Source organism: Scyliorhinus torazame, chromosome 17 (assembly GCF_047496885.1).
Source record: "Scyliorhinus torazame isolate Kashiwa2021f chromosome 17, sScyTor2.1, whole genome shotgun sequence".
Taxonomy (NCBI): Eukaryota; Metazoa; Chordata; class Chondrichthyes; order Carcharhiniformes; family Scyliorhinidae; genus Scyliorhinus; species Scyliorhinus torazame.
This window is the reverse complement of record NC_092723.1, coordinates 156,649,637-156,667,605: the sequence shown is the minus strand read 5'-3', so window position 1 is coordinate 156,667,605 and position 17,969 is coordinate 156,649,637. Positions and strand designations below refer to the sequence as shown.

Genomic DNA, 17,969 nt, shown 5'->3' with positions numbered 1-17,969 from the left:
TTTAAAAAAGGTAGAAACGGATTCCATAATTAAACTGAAAAATGAGTTGAACAGGTACTTAAGCATGAGGAACTTACAGGGTTACAGATAAAAAGCAAAGATGTGGAACTAAGCCTGTGCTGATCGTGAAAATAAAGTTGGGAACGATGAGCCGTCTGTGCTGCGGTTTTCCATGATTCATAGAATTTACAGTGCAGGAGGCCATTCGGCCATCGAGACTGCACCAGCCATTGGAAAGAGCACCCTACTCAAGCCCACACTTCCACCCTATCCCTGTAACCCAGTAATCCCACTTAACCTTTTCGGACTATGGGCAATTTAGCTTGGCCAATCCACCTAACCGCACCTCTTTGGACTGTGGGAGGAAACTGGAGCACGTGGAGGGAACGAACGCAGACCCGAGCAGAACGTGCAGACTCTGCACAGAGTGACCCAAGCCGGGAATCGAACCTGGGGCCCTGAAGCTGTGAAGCAACTGTGCTAACCACTGTGCTACCATGCTGCCCTTCGTGCAATTCATACATATTTGAAAACACAAGAACTCGGTTAGATGTCAAAAAAAATAATTCTGAATGATTACTGAACTTCGGAATATCTTGCCAGATGGTGCAATGGATGCAGGTTTGCTACTACTATCGCAAAGGGAGTTGGACAAGTTGATGGAGGAGCCTGATATCACAGTGCACAAAGGAAAGTGGTGGGTGATATACCTTGCCAATGTCAGCCAGTTTTCTTTTTTAAACCTCACCTTCAGCAGTTGACAAAGAATTTCCTAGATATTTTCCACCAGAATTGGCCATGGGTTTTTAAGAAATATTTTGGCCTCACCCAGGAGATGACTTTGCTGCTGGTGGATGGGGAGAACAAAGTCCCCAAAAGACTTGATGGACCAGCTGACCTTCTTCTGCTCATGTTTTCATATGTTAACAAAGAGCACAAATGGGACCGAAAAATAAATACAGAATGACTATCTGGCATCAAGGAGCCACATTTGGGATATGGGACTATTTCCTGGATGAAGTACCTCTAATCCATTTTCAAACCATGTTATCTGCACCGTGTATATGGTGCAAGTCTGGTCACAGAAATCACTTCAATTTTTGAATATATTTGTGTATGTAACATCTTCTATTTATATCCCAGTATATAATAATAATCTTTATTAGTGTCACAAGCAGGGATCACTGTCTGTGTGGAGTTTGCACATTCACCTCCACAACCCAACGGTGTGCAGGTTAAGTGGATTGGCCACACTAAATTGACCCTTAATTGGAAAAACCCCACAACTGGGTACTCTAAATTTATTTTAAAAATTAGCGTCACAAGTAGGCTTATATTAACACTGCAATGAAGTTCCTGTGAAAATCCACTTTCACCACACCTGTTTGGGTACACAGAGGGAGAATTCAGAATGTCCAATTTACCCAACAAGCACGTCTTTCAGGACTTGTGTGAGGAAGCCAGAATGCCCGGAGGAAACCCATACTGACACTGGGAGAACCTGCAGCCTCCGCACAGACAGTGACCCAAGCCAGGAATCAAACCCAGGTCCCTGGCACTGTGAAGCAACAGTGCCACAAAGCTTAGCGAATGATTATCTACATCAGCAGCCTTTGGATATGACAATTGCCAATCCATCTTGTTACTTAATAATCCATCCACTTTAACCCTGTACCGGAGCTGTACCTGCAGCCATGTGGAGATCACAGGGGCAATGTCATCAGGGTCTGTAGTGTAGCGCATTAACATATTGTTGAGGGCCACAATCTCAAATAATGTTTTATTCTGGGGGTCACTCTCAGGTATGCTGGGGTATGGGCCTGCACACAGCAAACTCGTGTTTTTGGTGGGACACGGTATTAAACAACATGGCACCAAAGCAGGTAGGTAATAGTCAAAACACAGGTCAGCCACTGGATGACAGAACAGTTTTGAGGGACTGAATTGTCTCCATCTATCATTATGTTCTTGACATCCAAGCATTATCGATAGTGGCACAGCAAAGGCCATACACCATCCCAGAGGATGCCAGCAGGGCCGTTTCCACTTGCTGCACAGAAGGTGGGGTAACAATACGTCCCAAATGCACTCCCTTGATGAAACGCAAAGAGAGTGCAGGTCACCGCTACCCGGGAGAGAGGAAGTCCAGTCGTGGATTGCATAAGGGGCTCACTGCAGAGAAGCAAAACATCTCCCAGCCGAGAGGCCCACAGCAGGAAAGCAGCCTTGCCCTCTCCTCAGCCAGGCTGGGGTTCATTAACTCAGGACCAGGCTGAGAGGAGCCGCACTCACCATGGTTATACTGCAGTCTCCTCCCCGTCCGGCTCATGCTCCGAGCATCCAGCGCAGCCCCTTTAACCGAGCGAGGGCGGGGTTGTGCGGCGGTCTGTCGCTGCGTCTCTCCGTCTTTCGGGCCTAGTCAGCAGGCTTCCCCCGCGCCATTTCCGCCGCCGGCCCCCGGATCCGGTTCCGCCCTGGCGGGAGCGGGCCGGCTCAGACTGGATTGCGCCGGATCCCAGCCTGCCTGCCCATTGGCTGGCTGCGAGGTTGCGTGCTGATTGGTCAGGTGAAGATTCGGCCTCTGATTGGCTGACGGCTCAGGGAGCCCGGATCAATCACGCTCAGACTGTGCACTCAGACCCGCCCAGGTAGCAGGAGGACTTTGCCCAATGTGTGAGGCTGAGCACTTCAATACTATAATCTCTCCTGAAAGCATTTCAGAAATTAGTTTCTCTGCTGTTCTTTCCAAGGCAGCCATTCAAAAGAATTTCACATGTGGTTTTACAGCACAGAAAGAGTCTATTGCAACATAATTTAAGAGGTGACTCAAGTCGTGGGAAGGTCTGGGTGCTATGTATATGGATTTCCTGAAGACATCAAGAAATCAAAGCTTGAACAGCATTCTCAAAACATAAAGAATTGCTAAAGCACAGGAATGACTCGAACTCTTCAGAAGGGAATTACTAAAACTGTGATTTGGAGTGCCTGGTTGCATAGGCTTAAGTAGGGTGCTCTTTCCAAGGGCTGGTGCAGACTCGCTGGGCCGAATGACCTCCACTGTAAGTTCTATAATAGGGCTGAAATGTGGACCTCAGGTAAAGCAGGGATCCAAAGACTAGAAAGTTGTGAAATGTGATCCTGGAGACGCGTGGAGCAGGACAGTTGGATAGAACACGAGCAGTGAAGAAGTTCTTAGGATGAAATGAAAATGAAAATCGCTTATTGTCACAAGTAGGCTTCAAATGAAGTTACTGTGAAAAGCCCCTAGTCGCCACATTCTGGCGCCTGTTCTGGGAGGCTGGTACGGGAATTGAACTGTGCTGCTGGCCTGCCTTGGTCTGCTTTCAAAGCCAGTGATTTAGCCCTGTGCTAAACCAGGTAGAGAAAGAAAGATCATTAGTGAATATCATCAAGAAAATGCGATAAGGTTGGATTTTTAAAAATTATCTCGTGGGGTGTAGCATCATTAACAAGGCCAGCATTTGTTTCCCATCCTTATCTGCCCTTGAGAAGGTGGTGGTGAGCTGCCTTCTATAACCACTGACATCCATCTCGTGCTGGTACACCCTCAGTGCTGTTAAGAAGGAAATTCCAGGCTTTTCAGTGGCAGTGAAGAAATGGCAACATAGTTCCAAGTCAAGATCATGTATGATTTGGAGGCAAATTTGTAGGTGGTGAAGTCCCCATGCGTCTGTTGTCCTAGTCTTTCTAGATGGTAGGAATTGAGGTTTGGAAGTGCTGAAAAAGGAAGTTTGGTGAGAGCTGCAGTGCATATTGTAGATGGTACACACTGTTGCTATTGTGTGTCTGTGGTGGATGGGGTGCCAATTAAGCGAGCTACTTTGTTCTGGATGGTATCGAGCTTCTTGAGTGGTGTTACAGTTGCACTCATCCAGGCAAATGGAGTGTATTCCATCACACTCCTGATGTCTATCTTGTAGATCGTGGACAGAATTTGGGGAGAGAGGAGGTGAGTTATTCTACACAGAATTCCCAGCCACTGGCCTCCTCTTGTAGCCCCAGTATTTATGTGGTTAGTCCAGTTCAGTGAAAATCTGTCCATGATGTACAAGGTAGAGGTTAGGACCAGGATGTTGATAGTGGGGGATACAATGATAGGACTGCCATTGACTGTCAAGGGGAGATAGTTTGATTCTCTTTTGTTTTAGCTGGATCTTTGGCTAGCATTTGTGCGAAGCAAATGTTACTTGCCACTTATCAGAATGTTGTCTAGGGTCTTCTGCATATGGACACAAACCGCTACAGTATCTGAGGATTTGCAAATGGGACTGAACATTGTGTAATTATCAGCGAACATCCCCATTTCTGACCTTTTGATGGCAAAAAGGTCATTGATGAAGCAGCAGAAGATGGTTGGGCTGAGGACACTACCCTGAGGAATTCCTGCAACAATTCCCTGACATCATCTTCCGTTGTGCAAGCTATGAGTCCAAGCGGTGGAAAGTTTTCTCCCTGATTGCCAATTACTTAAAATTCTTTTTTAACTATTTTATTGAGGTGTTTATATACATACATCAAACACAACCATAAAAAAGCAAACAAACAGGAATGTAAATAATCAAAAACAAATAAATATCTAACACCGGAGTCCTGCCTCCCACTCCCCAACTCCCCTACCTCCTTTTTTAACCCCCCCCCCCTCCCTCTACTGCTGACATCTTAACTGTTCTCAAAGAAGTCGATGAATCTTGGATTTGTTTATTGTCAAGTGTACCGAGGTACCGTGAAAAGTATTTTTCTGCGAACAGCTCAAACAGATCATTAATTACATGAAAACAAAAGAAAATAAAAAGAAAATACATAATAGGGCAACACAAGGTACACAATGTAAATACACAGACACCGGCATTGGGTGAAGCATACAGGAGTGTAGTATTAATCAGGTCAATCTATAAGAGGGTCATTTAGGAGTTTGGTAACAGCGGGGAAGAAGTCAGCAAACTTGTAGATGGAGTTGGAACGGCTGCCATCTCCGGGAAACCCCTCCACAGACTCTCTCATGGCAAACTTTATCTTCTCCAACCTGAGGAACTCTGCTAGATTGCTCACCCAAATCCCTGGTTTCGGCGGTCCCGAGTCCCACCATTCCAATAAGATCCGTCTCCGGGCTACCAGGGAGGCAAAGGCCCAATTACTTCAATTTTGCTATGGTTTCTTGATGCTACAAAACTGAAATCTATGCCAATGAGACATGGAAGAAAACACCGAAGTTGCAGATCTTTTGCCAATGCTGCCTACTCAACAATGGAGAGGCAACATCAAAAACAAAGAAGTGCTGCAGAGGACTGGTCAAACATTGTGGTGGATAGACAATTTCAGAGTGGCAGTAGAATGGGCACCAGCAGAATGTGGAAGAAGACTGGGCTGGAAGTACTTTTAAGGCAGACCTCTGTGGTAAACCACTGTGTTCTTATATTAAGGGTTGTACGGTAGAACCTGCACTACAGGTTCACCTGGTCCACTGCATGCTAGCTCCGCCCAGGAGCCGGGTTATGAACATGCGTGGCCTCCAGCCCGCAGGCATTTCGTCAGCTGCTGTAGGAGGCCACACATCTGATACTAATAAAGCCTCAGTTTGAATTCAACTTCGTCTCCAGCCAAATTGACCGTGCCTCAATTTATTAGTATCAGATTCAGAAGATGGACTGTTGCTGATTTCCTCCTTGGTTCAATTGCTCTGTTTTAGAGCGAAGCGTGAAGGATCACATAACTATGTTGCTTTCCATTCCCTGACCTGGGGGCACGTCTTTTATGGCCTCTACACTGACCATAGCTATGCAAAAATGTTTTTAACTGACAATTCTAAGGGGCGCTTTGTCAAACAGGGACATGCATTACAAAACAAAAAAATGGGAACCTCTAACTATTCTTAATACACTACACTCACTTAAACATTTCCTTATTCTAACTTCCTCAACCGTACAAACAAAATCATAGCAGTTTATACACATTTTTCCTGGCTTGGCAGTCAGGCTCAGGATCGTACAATTTGCTCATGAACAGTTCTTTACATTTCTTCATTTACAATAAAACCGCAAATGAATGCTCTTTATTATAGATCTCAGGGGTCGAGGGTCTGGTCGTATCCGAAAATAGGGGATCTGATCCTATATACCGGGGTTCGAGTGCGGTAGGCTCTCCTTCTCCATTTCCTTAGACGCATAGTCTACACGATGCAGCAGAGTATCGCCAATACCAGTAAGGTTTCTATTACATATGACAGAGAGTACCAGGTTATAAACCTGGCACACCAAGATGGTGTGGTGTCGCTGGTGACTGGGCTCTGGGTACTGTGGGGAAGTGAAACATTAATGGCTGGGGGGGCTTGAAGTCATGGGGTTCGCGTTCACGCGCAACCAAATGTCCATAAAGATGATGCTGATCCATGTGAAGGAAGTCCTCATGGCTCTTCTCTTTTCTTTTCTTTCTTCTCTTCTCCGGTCCTGGAGCTTCTGGAGTTCTGTGTGATCAAGCATAGTGTCTGTTACTATCTTGGTTTAACATCTCGTATGATAGTCCGTCTGTCCTTTAGTGCCAATTACTCCCTTTATAATTGGTCACTATGTGTGACTCCCTCATTTTTTTTCAAAACCAAATTTTAGGACAAGACACACTTCCAAATAATGAACCAGTGCAAGCCGTCTCGCAGACTGCGCGGTTTACCATCCAAATGTTTCAGGATGTAAATAGCATGTGGTTGGCAACCTAAGGGTTACCTGAAAGAAAACAAAACTTTTTGAACTAAAATTTCCAAAATGAGGTGCGTATGGGCCGCGACGGGTAAGAGATGGATGGAGTCCCCGGGTAGGATGGCTACCAGTGCCGTGTCTGTCCTACCCGAGCGTAGTTGACCAGAGGGGGGGGGGTTCCCAGGCAGGGCGGGTCCCAAGCCGTTTCTCCACTACCTGAGCAACCAACAAGAACGGGCAAGAAATGTAGTCATCGTGGTGGGGCTGCCGTAGTGGTTATTTCCTTGAACCAGAAGAGCAGTTATGAACGGGGGTCTGGTACCTTAACAAGTGTCTGCAGACAAGCTAGTTCCGCTGAACTAGTGTCTGGCAATAGTCAGTCTCTGTGGGCAAGTCCTCAGAGGTTCCTGCTGAAAAGGCGTGGGGCCGTGAAATTTTTTTAACGGTCTGACAAACAACATTTAACAAACTTACAAACAACATAAAACATGCGTCAGGTTCCATCAGAAAGGACACCACTTCTCCCAAGCGGTTCCTTTTAAAACATCATCTGGACATCATCGCGGTTGCGAACAGGGTCACAAAGGGGTTCTCGGTTTGGGAGTCAAACCCAAGGTCGTCATCTTCTCCCGGGTGCCAAATTCTTGAGTGTATCAGGGCTGAAAGGGCTGCATGGTGTGAAGTGGGGTCGCTCTCGTCGTTGCGAACGAGTCGGAACGAGTTATCTCGGTGCCAATAGTTGGTGTCTAGTTGTGTGGGGATGGAATTGGGGTCGTCAGTGTAGTTCGGTGGTCGGTGGTGGGGTTTGTTGAGGAAAGTGATCATGAAAGGATCACTCGGATCGTAGTCGGAATCGCTGGGTGTGGGTCCTGTTGCATGGGGATAGTAGGGAGGCGTGCTGTGGCTATCGTCAGAGTCACAATCGCTGTCTCTGCTGCTGCAGTCTGTGACCGTTCTGGGGCGGAGTGTGTATTTCGGGGGTGGAGTCGAGGTCGAGTCCATGGCTGGGCTGGACGTGTTGGGGGATGGTAGGGTTACGTTGGCTGTGGGCGGGGCATGCTGGGTCGAGCATGACGTGGTGTGCGTGGTTAGACTGTGTTCCATATGCCTTCAGCTGGTTGATATGGAACCACGCAGTCTTACCGTTGGGATACTCTATTTTATATACGGAGGGGCTTACTTTGTCCGCAATGGAGCACGGACCCGAGTATTTTGGTGACAGGAATGTGCAGTGTTTGTGCGGGCTGGGAATGCTTCCACCCATTTCGTAAATGTGTCAATTACCACAAGTACATATTTATAGCCATTCCTGCAAGGGGGCAATGGTCCTATAAAATCAATCTGGAGGTTAGTCCAGGGGCCATTAACTGGTCGGTTGTGGCTGAGTTGAGCCTTTTTGGCATATCTGCCTGGATTATTCTGGGCACAGATAAGACAATTCTCGATGTAGTGATTTACATCATCCTTTAAATTCAGCCACCAACAAAGCTGCTTGAGATGGGCTGTAGTGGGATCAATTCCCTGATGACCATGACCGTCATGGAACAAACAAATCAGTTGATTCCTGTCCTGTTCAGGAACCACATAAAGGGTGTCTTTTAACACCATACCGTCATGTGTGGTCAGTGCATTTTTGAACCTCTCATAGGGAGCTGGATATTTTCCTTTTACAATCTCCCTGAGATTGCTGTCCTGCTTCTGGGCCTCCACTAGATCCTCGATCTTTGTCTGTGAGACCTGAACTGCATTTACTGGTGCACTTTCGGGGGGTGTCCAAAAATATCCATGCCTGGAACCTGCCTTAGCCAGTGCGTCAGCTTTCACATTTCCAGGGGGGGAGGAACGATGGTGACTATGAACTTTGACTATCCCAAAAGTCCTGTTCTGTGCTCTCTCTAAAATGTGACGGAGCAATGGGGCTGAGGGGAGGGGCTTTCCGTCTGCGGAAACAAATCCTCTTGCTTTCCACAGGGGCAGGAATTCCGTAAGGCTGTTGCAGACAGAGAGGCTGTCCGAGTATATGTCTGCTGGGCTGGGGAAGGAATCTGGGTGTTCAACTGTATACACGATGGCCGCGAGCTCTGCTGCCTGCGCGCCTAAGTGGCCTGGAAGTTTTACCGATATTTCCTCAAGGGCGCGTCCCTGCACGTCCTCAACATATATACCGCAACCTGTTATGCACTTCCCATCCAATACTGTGGAAGATCCATCCACATAGATCTTTATGGGCTCACATGTGTCTGTGTGCTGGGGGCTCTGGGTTGAACTACCTATCTTTCTGGGGGGTGTTTTACCAATAAAGGGGCCTGTGTTGTGGTGTGGCGAGATAATTTCGCATTCATGGGGGGTTCCGGGGTACTGTAGGTTGTCGGCTAAAAAGGTGTGCGTCTTTGTCCTTTTAACAGTGATGTCCCGTCCCTGCAAGAGAAGGGTCCATCTAGCTACTCTAATCTGGCTTACTGTACCGTCCTTGAGTCGTCCGTCCAGTAAAAGTTGGGTGGGGGTGTGTTCGGTGAGAATTGTGATGGGGTTCAGTCCGGTAATATATGAAAAATACTGGACTGCCCAAAATACTGCGAGCAGGTGCCTCTCACAGGCTGAAAATCCCTGCTCCACAGCATCTAAAATTCTGGAGGCGTAAGCTACGGACCTTAACTGGTCGTGCCGTTCCTGGAGGAGCACAGCCGAAAGGGTGCGGTCTGTGGTCACTACCTGTATGGCGTAAGGGGAAAGCGGGTCTGGAACTTGTAGTGCGGATACTGCTATGAGTGCCTGTTTTAATGAGTCCACAGCATCCGTATGCTGCGGAAGTCATTCCCAGGGGGCTCCTTTCTTTAGGAGGTCTGAGAGGGGTGCTGCCTTGCTGGCGAAACCGTCAATGTGGTTTCGGCAGTAGCCAACCAGTCCTAAAAACGACCGGAGGGCTGAAACATTCTGGGGAAGGGGCAATTTAGCAATCGAGTCAATCCTTTTATGCTCGATCTCGCGTTCACCATGTGTGATAATTGTTCCCAAATATATCACCTTATCTTACAAAATCTGGGCCTTTTTGGGGTTGACTTTACAACCGATTGAGTGTAAGAGTTCCAGGAGTTCGGACAGAAGCTCAATGTGCTCTTCCTTGGTGTCTGTCTGCAGTAGTAGGTCGTCTACGTACTGGACCAGACATTCGGGGCGAGAGAATTTGGCTAAACCATTTGCCAGCTGTCGGTGGAAAATGGTGGGGGAGTTGTGGAAGCCTTGTGGAAGGCATGTCCACGTGTACTGCTGATTTTTAAAGGATAAGGCAAATTTATACTGGCACGCCTTTGCCAATGGAATGGACCAGAATCCATTACTGATGTCCAAAACCGTAAAGAATCGGGAATTGAGTCCCTGCTTGAGCATGGTCTCGGGACTTGTTGCTACAGTGGGGGCTGCTGCGGGGGTGATTTTGTTGAGTTCCCGATAATCGATGGTCAGTCGCCATGATCCATCGGACTTTCTCACTGGCCAAATCGGGGCATTATTAGTGGAGGCTACTGATCTAAGTACGCCATGCTCTAATAAGCTTTCTATTACCTTTGAGATTTCTCCCACTGCCTCTTGGGGAAATCCATATTGTTTTTGGGGTCTCGGGTCAGGTCCTGTTATTTGTAGGGAGCTAGTCATCCGTCCACAGTCGTGCTTGTGGGTCGCGAATGCTGCCCTGTTCTTTTGCAGAACTGCCCTAACCTGCTTGTCTGTACTAAGCGTGGTCGGGTTGAATCAAAATTCGCCTACTGCGCTAATTCTGTTCGCGTATTCTCCTATGTTGAGCGTTGCGGGGGCTCTTGCAGACTTTGCCATCTTCCAGACACACTGGTTGACTGGATCAAATGAAAGATTATGGGAATTCATGAAATTGATTCCCAGAATGTGTTCTGCTGTGTGGGGCAGGTCAACTAAAACTACGGGGTGCTGGGTGGTGATGGTACCGATTTGAATTGGTACAGGGGCTGTGATGTGTCCCTGCTGTGAGTGGCCTGTAAAGTCGCTGAGGGTGATAGTGGCTGTAGTGGGCCACGTGTCTTTTTGAAACATGGTGGAGGAATTTATTGTGGTGCGGGACCCTCCTGTGTCCCAGAGAAATTCGATGGGCTGTCCCCGAATTTTTGCTGCAACTACCGGTCGTCTGGACCTATCCCAAAGGGTGTCGCAGACCCAACTGGGGGAGCCCGTACACCGTCAGTCCGTTCCGGTCAAGTCTGTCTGATCTGAACGGGCGCAACGCTATGAATGGGCTCTGTCTTTTTCGTACTCAGAGTGCCCGTCTGCTGGGCTCTCTGTGGCTTTCTAGGGGCATTGCACTCTCTTGCGAAATGTCCCAACTGTCCACAGTTGTAACACTTCTGTGACTTGGGTGGGGGACTGTTCTTTCCCTCATTCACCCATGCGGGGTTCTGGTGTGTTTTTACTGCCTGCATATCTGCTCCGGCCTGCTTTTCCTCGGGATTCTTGACTGCAGGTTTGCTTTGTACAGATTGCTCCCAAGCACGGGACAATCTTTTCACTACCCACTTCTCGTTATGGGCCGCCTCTGAGGGATCATAACTCACGCAGGCTTTCTGTCCTGTTTCTGTGGCATGGGAGATAAGGGTGGGGGTCCATTTGGCCATGTTGTCTGGGGACAAATGGGCGCGGTCTAAGTCTCCAAAGACTGCTGCAAAGTGGATCCACAGGCGTCCAGCAAACGCTGTGGGGTGCTCGGATTTCTTTTGCCGACATTTGTTGAGGCCATCTATGGGGTCACCCCGGTTATACCCGATCGCATCCAGGATCGCGGTATGCATTTCTGCAAGGGTGCCTCCTCCTACATTCTGTGGGTCGGGAAGGTCTGCTGCTACTGAAGGGTCTAAACTTAAAACCGTGAGCTTTACATGCTCTCTCTCATCCAGGCTGTACATGGTCGCCTGATGTTTGACTGTGGCAAAGAAATGGTGGAGGTCTGAGGTGGGGAGGAACGGTATGATCTTATCGCACGGGTCCTGTAATTGGGTCATGGTTAAGGGGGTGGAGTATAGAAATTCTGCATCGTCCAATGTGGCTGTGCGGTGGGTGGCTACTGGGTTCATTGGAGCTTGAACTATCTGCGATGTGGGGGGTTGGGGCGCTTCCTTTTTTGTGGCTTTCCCTGCACACATGTTCCCTGAACATATCTCTGCGCTGTTTCGTTCAATTCTTCCCAATCAGGGCCGTCTTCCTGATCAAATTTTTCTTCAAAGGTTTCCTGGAAACCTTTCTGAACTGAAAGGTTTCCTCCCAAAAAGAGCTTAGGGAAAGCTCGCAAGCCGATGGCAATCGTGTCCTGCTTGGCACAATTGCGAGGCACAGAGGAGGTCGTTAGGACGCTCCGGAAAGAAGTTGAGGGCATACATCGAATGATCCAGGTGACAGAATTTGAGGATTGTGGGGCTGCCCGAAGGAGTTGAAGGACCGAAGCCGACTGAGTATTTTGCTGGCAAAACTATTGGGGGAGGGGGAGAATCCCTCCTGATATGAACTGGATCGGGCTCATCGGTCGTGGAGGCCTGTACCAACGGTGAGTGAGCCGCCAAGGGCAGTGACTCTGTGCTTCCGTAGGTACAGTGTGAAGGAGAAGGTCCTGAGCTGGGCCAAGCAGAAGCGAGTGGTGCAGTGGGCTGGAGCTGGTATACGTGTATACCAGGACTTTACGGTGGAGCTGGCAAGGAGGCGGGCTGCCTTCAACCGAGTGAAGAGGGCACTGTACATTAGCAAGGTGCGGTGCAGCATTGTATATCCAGCGAAGATGAGGGTGACTTATAAGCTCAGGGACTTTTATTTTGGAATGGCGGAAGCAGCGGAGGAGTTTGCGAAGGCAGAAGGACTGTGGCAGAACTGACAAATTGAGAAATGGCCATGTGCCGATGTAACCTCATGACTGTATTTTCTTCTTTTTTGTTTCACTGCGTGCGGGTGTAGGGGCTAAAGGAGCCAATGTTGTATATATTTGGACAAGGGAAGGGATGGGACTTTCACTCGAAATGAGGGCTCTTTGGGGTGTAGGTGGATATGCGGCGTGTGTGTGCTAAAAGGGGATCTCTGGGCTTTCCTCGGGCCGGGCAAGGGGGAAAGGGACCCGGGGGCCTCCCGCTGGCAGGTTTAAGCCGGCCAGTGAACGGGAGTGAGGTGGGGGGAGGGGCTGCGGCCATCGGAGCCTGGCAGAACAGGGTCCGAGTGGTCTAGCCGGGGTGGAAAGTTGGGGGGAAGGAACCGAGGTTGGGAGGAGGAGGTTTACAAGAGGCAGTGGACAGGAGGAGCTGGAGACTTGGGGGTGTGGGGTGGGGGGGGGGGGGTACAACTCTTGGGTATCATGTACGGTACTCTTTTAGAGGTTGGAGGCCGTTGAGTGTAGGGGGAGAGGGGGAGTGGACTCTATAGGTCAATGATGACCATGTGCGGTCCCGGACTCCTTCTTTTTTCCTTTGTTTGTTTTTCCACCGTGGGAGGGTTTGGTTTCTTGGATGCATATATTGACAGGTGGGCCGTTGTTTGGGGTGGTGGGTGGATGGGATCATTGGTATTGTTAAGGGGATTGATTTTGTATTTGTAACCATTTACTGTTTGTGGGTGGGGTGTAAATTCTTGAAGGAAATTGTGAAAATGTAGAATTAAAAAAAATATTTTTTTTAAATGATACCGCCACGAGGTTCAAGTCCGAGTCATGATCAATAACCCAATACACCAATTAGTAAGATTTAAATCAAAGCACATTTATTATGCACAGTAATTGCTACTCATGCACAAACTCTACTTTCTAAGCTACTTCTACAACTAACAGGCCTATACTTAGCTTCGGACTGGCCCACCAGGTCTGGGGAACAAATGGCCTTTCGTTCGGGTTCTGAGTCTGCGGGTTCAAAGTTGGTACGGATTGGTAGCTAGGAACACCTATCTCGTAGCGAGCGTTGAATTAAGACCTACGATTTTGATGATCACTGGAGACATTGCACCGGTCACGGTCAATGTCGATTCATGTTGCTGGGTGACCTGGGCAGGAAGAAGAACGCTGCTGAAGAGTGAAGAGAGAGTGAAGAGCGATTTGAACTTGGGACTTAACTCTTATAGTCCCCAGGGGCTTCCCGCCTTTCGGGGCGGACCCTGTACCTGGTCCCAAGTGATTGGACTTTGTCCCAATCGCTTGGTTCGATTTTCTCCAATACTGGAGCGGTTCCCTAATCGATGGGCGGTCTTGAGGTGCTCGTTCACCTCCTTTGTTTTGGCTCCTGCTGACGCCGAGGAGTCTGGCTTTGCTTTGTGTGTCAAAATGTTACTTATTGTTCCCAGGGATTGCTCATCAGTATGCAGATGGCTGTTACTTTGTTATGCTGATGGTCGCTGGTATCGATGTTGTCTGGTTTTTGCAGAGGTAAATACACAGTAAACCTGCAGCCGCTGGTTTTTGTCTTGTTGGCTGACTTTCCCATCAGCCTTTGCCGTTCGCCATTTTGAATCGGGAGTTGGCCAATTTAGGTGGCTACAGGACCTCCGGATTAAACCAGATCGACTGCAGCTGGATCCACATGCAAGCGACTACAGAAAGGACTTTCAGCACTGGCTAGCTTGTTTTGAAGCGTATATCAACGCAGCGCCGATCCCTGTCCAGAGGCTCAGAAGATTCAAATTTTGTACTCCAGACTCAGCTCTAAAGTCTTCCCGCTGGTCCAGGATGCGCCCAATTACGCTGATGCTATGACTCGACTCAAAGAAAATTATGAGCAGAAGACAAACACGCTCTTTGCCAGACACGCGCTCGCAACGCGTACTCAACTACCTGGTGAGTCAATCGAGGACTTCTGGAGGGCCCTGATCCCACTAGTGCGGGACTGTGACTGTTAGGACGTTACAGCTAAGGAGCACTCCGATCTCCTTATGAGGGACGCTTTTGGGTCCGATGTTATCATGCAGCGGCTCCTAGAAGGGGCCACGTGCAACCTCGCAGAGACTAAAACACTAGCGCTTTCCATGACGGTCGCCCTGCGCAATGTACAGTCCTAAGCCCCCAACCGCGCGGCCCACTCCTCCTAAGCTTCATGGGCCCCACAGGCAGCCGCCCCAGCGCTACCCCTCCAATACGCCTGCACTACGCGCCAGCCAGTGATCTCTGAGGGGCCCCAATGCTATGTTTGCGGCCAACAAAGACACCCCCGCCAACGCTGCCCGGCCCACGCTGCCTTTGTAAGGCCTGCGGGAAGAAGGGCCACTACGCAGCGGTGTGCCAGGCTCGCTCAGCAGCAGCGGTCGCCCACACCCACCCCCGGTCACGGACAATGGGCACCGCTATCCTCCCCTCCTCCCCAGGCCATGTGCGAGCAATGGGCGGCGCCATCTTCTCCCCTGCACAACACGTGCGTTTCATGGGCGCCGCCATCTTGCTCCACCCCCGCAACGTGCGTTCCATGGGCTCCGCCATTTTGTGATCTCCAGGACCTCCGGGCGCCGCCATCTTGTCACCCCGCAGCACATGGAGACCAACGGCATTTCAGGACCCCAACTCAGCAGCCGCCTCACTACCCGATGATCAACCACGACTCGCATCCATGGCAATCGACCAGTCCCGACCACATGCTCTGACCAACGCATCCACCAGTGTGAATGTCAACGGCCATGTGACCTCCTGCCTACTGGACTTCGGGAGCACCGAGAGCTTTGTACACCCAAATACGGTAAGGTGCTGCTCCCTTAAGGTACACCTACCAATCAAAGTATCTCCCTGGCCTCCGGATCCCATCGCGTAGCGATCCGGGAATACTGCACGTTCACGCTCACAGTCCAAGGTGTAGAGTTCCACGGTTTTCGCCTCTACGTCCTCCCTAATCTCTGCGCTGCACTGATCCTCGGCCTGGATTTTCAGTGCAACCTCCAGAGCCTGACCCTTAAATTCGACGGACCCTTACCACCTCACTGTGTGCGGCCTCGCGACCCTAAAGGTTGATCCTCCTTCCCTCGTTGCCAATCTAACTCCAGATTGCAAACCCGTCGCCACCAGGAGCAGACGGTACAGCACCCAGGATAAGGTCTTCATCAGTTCCGAGGTCCAGCGGTTGCTTCGGGAGGGAGTCATCGAGGCCAGCAACAGCCCCTGGAGAGCTCAAGTGGTAGTGGTTAAGTCTGGGGAGAAAAACCGAATGGTCGCGTACCCCCGCCCACGCATATCTGACATGGTTAACCAGATTGCACAGTACCGGGTCTTCTCAACGGTGGACCTGAAATCCGCTTATCACCAGCTCCCTATCCGTAAATCGGACCGACCATGCACCGCCTTCGAGGCAGACGGCCGGCTATATCACTTCCTTATGGTCCCCTTCGGCGTCACCAATGGGGTTTCAGTCTTCCAAAGGGAGATGGGCCGAATGGTCGACCGGTACGGCTTGCGGGCCACGTTTCCGTACCTAGACAATGTGACCATCTGCGGCCATGAGCAGCAGGACCACGACGCCAACCTCGCTAAATTTCTCCGCACCGCCACTCTCCTCAACCTCACGTATAACAAGTAGAAATGTGTGTTCCGTACAAACCGCTTAGCCATCCTCGGCTACGTGGTCCAGAACGGAGTTCTGGGATCCGATCCCGACCGCATGCGCCCCCTCATGGAGCTTCCCATCCCCCACTGCCCCAAGGCCCTCAAACACTGCCTGGGTTTCTTCTCGTATTACGCTCAGTGGGTCCCAAACTATGCAGACAAGGTCCGTCTACTCATACAGTCCACTCATTTCCCCCTGACGGCCGAGGCCCAACAGGCCTTCGCCTGGATCAGAGCTGATATCGCCAAAGCTGGAATGCATGCTGTAGACGAAACACTTCCTTTCCAAGTAGAAAGCGACGCATCGGACGTCGCCCTTGCCGCCACCCTCAACCAGGCAGGCAGGCCCGTGGCATTCTTTTCCCGCATCCTCCATGCCTCCGAAATTCGGCACTCATCCATCGAAAAGGAGGCCCAGGCTATCATTGAGGCTGCGCGACATTGGAGGCATTCCCTGGCCAGCAGGAGATTCACTCTCCTCACTGACCAACGGTCGGTTGCCTTCATGTTCAACAACACACAGCGGGGCAAGATGAAAAATGACAAAATCTTACGGAAGAGAATCGAGCTCTCCACCTATAACTACGAGATTAAGTATCACCCTGGCAAATTCAATGAGCCCCCAGACGCCCTATCCCGAGGTACATGTGCCAGCGCACAGGTAGACTGACTCCGGGCCCTGCATGACAGCCTTTGTCACCCAGGCGTCACTCGGTTGTACTACTTCATTAAGGCATGAAATTTGCCCTACTCCGTCGAGGAAGTAAGGACGATCACCAAGAACTGCCAGGTCTGTGCAGAGTGCAAACCACACTTCTACTGGCCGGACCGCACGCACCAGGTGAAGGCCTCACACCCCTTTGAACGCCTCAGCGTGGATCTCAAAGGCCCCCTCCCCTCCTCCGACCGACACACGTATTTCCTCAGTGTGATCGATGAATACTTCCGTTTTCCCTTCACCATCCCATGCCCCGACATGACGTCTGCCACCGTCATTAAAGCCCTTAATTCTATCTTCACTCTGTTCAGCTTCCCCACCTACATCCACAGTGACAGGGGATCCTCATTCATGAGTGATGAGCTACGTCAGTTCCTGCTCAGCAGGGGTATCGCCTCCAGCAGAACGACGAGCTACAACCCCCGGGGAAACGGACAGGTAGAAAGGGAGAATGGGACGGTGTGGAAGGCTGTCCATCTGGCCCTACGGTCCAGAAATCTCCCGGCCTCCCGCTGGCAAGAGGTCCTCCCTGATGCACTACATTCCATTCGCTCATTACTCTGCACTGCTACTAACAGTACACCGCATGAACGTCTTTTTGCCTTCCCCAGGAAGTCCACATCCAGGTTATCGCTCCCAACTTGGCTCACAGCTCCGGGAACCGTGTTTCTCCGTAAACATGTGCGGCTCCACAAGGTGGATCCGTTGTTGGAAAGGGTGCATCTGCTCCACGCAAACCCCCAGTACGCCTACATGGCGTTCCCCGACGGCCGCCAGGATACCGGCTCCCTCAGGGACCTGGCACCAGCAGGTTCCACCCCCACACCGCCCCCCCGACGCCACCCTCCCCTCCCCTGCCGCCCCCATCACCCCCCCAGGACTGTCCGTCCTCCCCCTGCCCACCCCCGTTGATGAAGAGGATTTTGGCACGCTCCCGGAGTCAACTTCGACCACGACAGCACCAACATTGCCGGCTCCA

The 17,969-nt window shown here is 50.3% G+C and overlaps 1 protein-coding gene across 2 annotated transcripts in view; it reads right to left on the bottom strand.

Moving 5' to 3' along the window:
• xpo6 (exportin 6) overlaps positions 1 to 2,479 on the bottom strand; it is a 157,333-nt gene extending 154,854 nt beyond the window's left edge. For both annotated transcript variants that reach the window (XM_072481372.1, XM_072481373.1), the window contains exon 1: positions 2,293 to 2,479. In XM_072481372.1, coding sequence (XP_072337473.1) covers positions 2,293 to 2,295 — 3 coding nt within the window. In that variant the 5' untranslated portion in view covers positions 2,296 to 2,479. The remainder of the gene's footprint in view (positions 1 to 2,292) is intronic.
• Between the last annotated feature and the right edge of the window lie 15,490 nt (positions 2,480 to 17,969).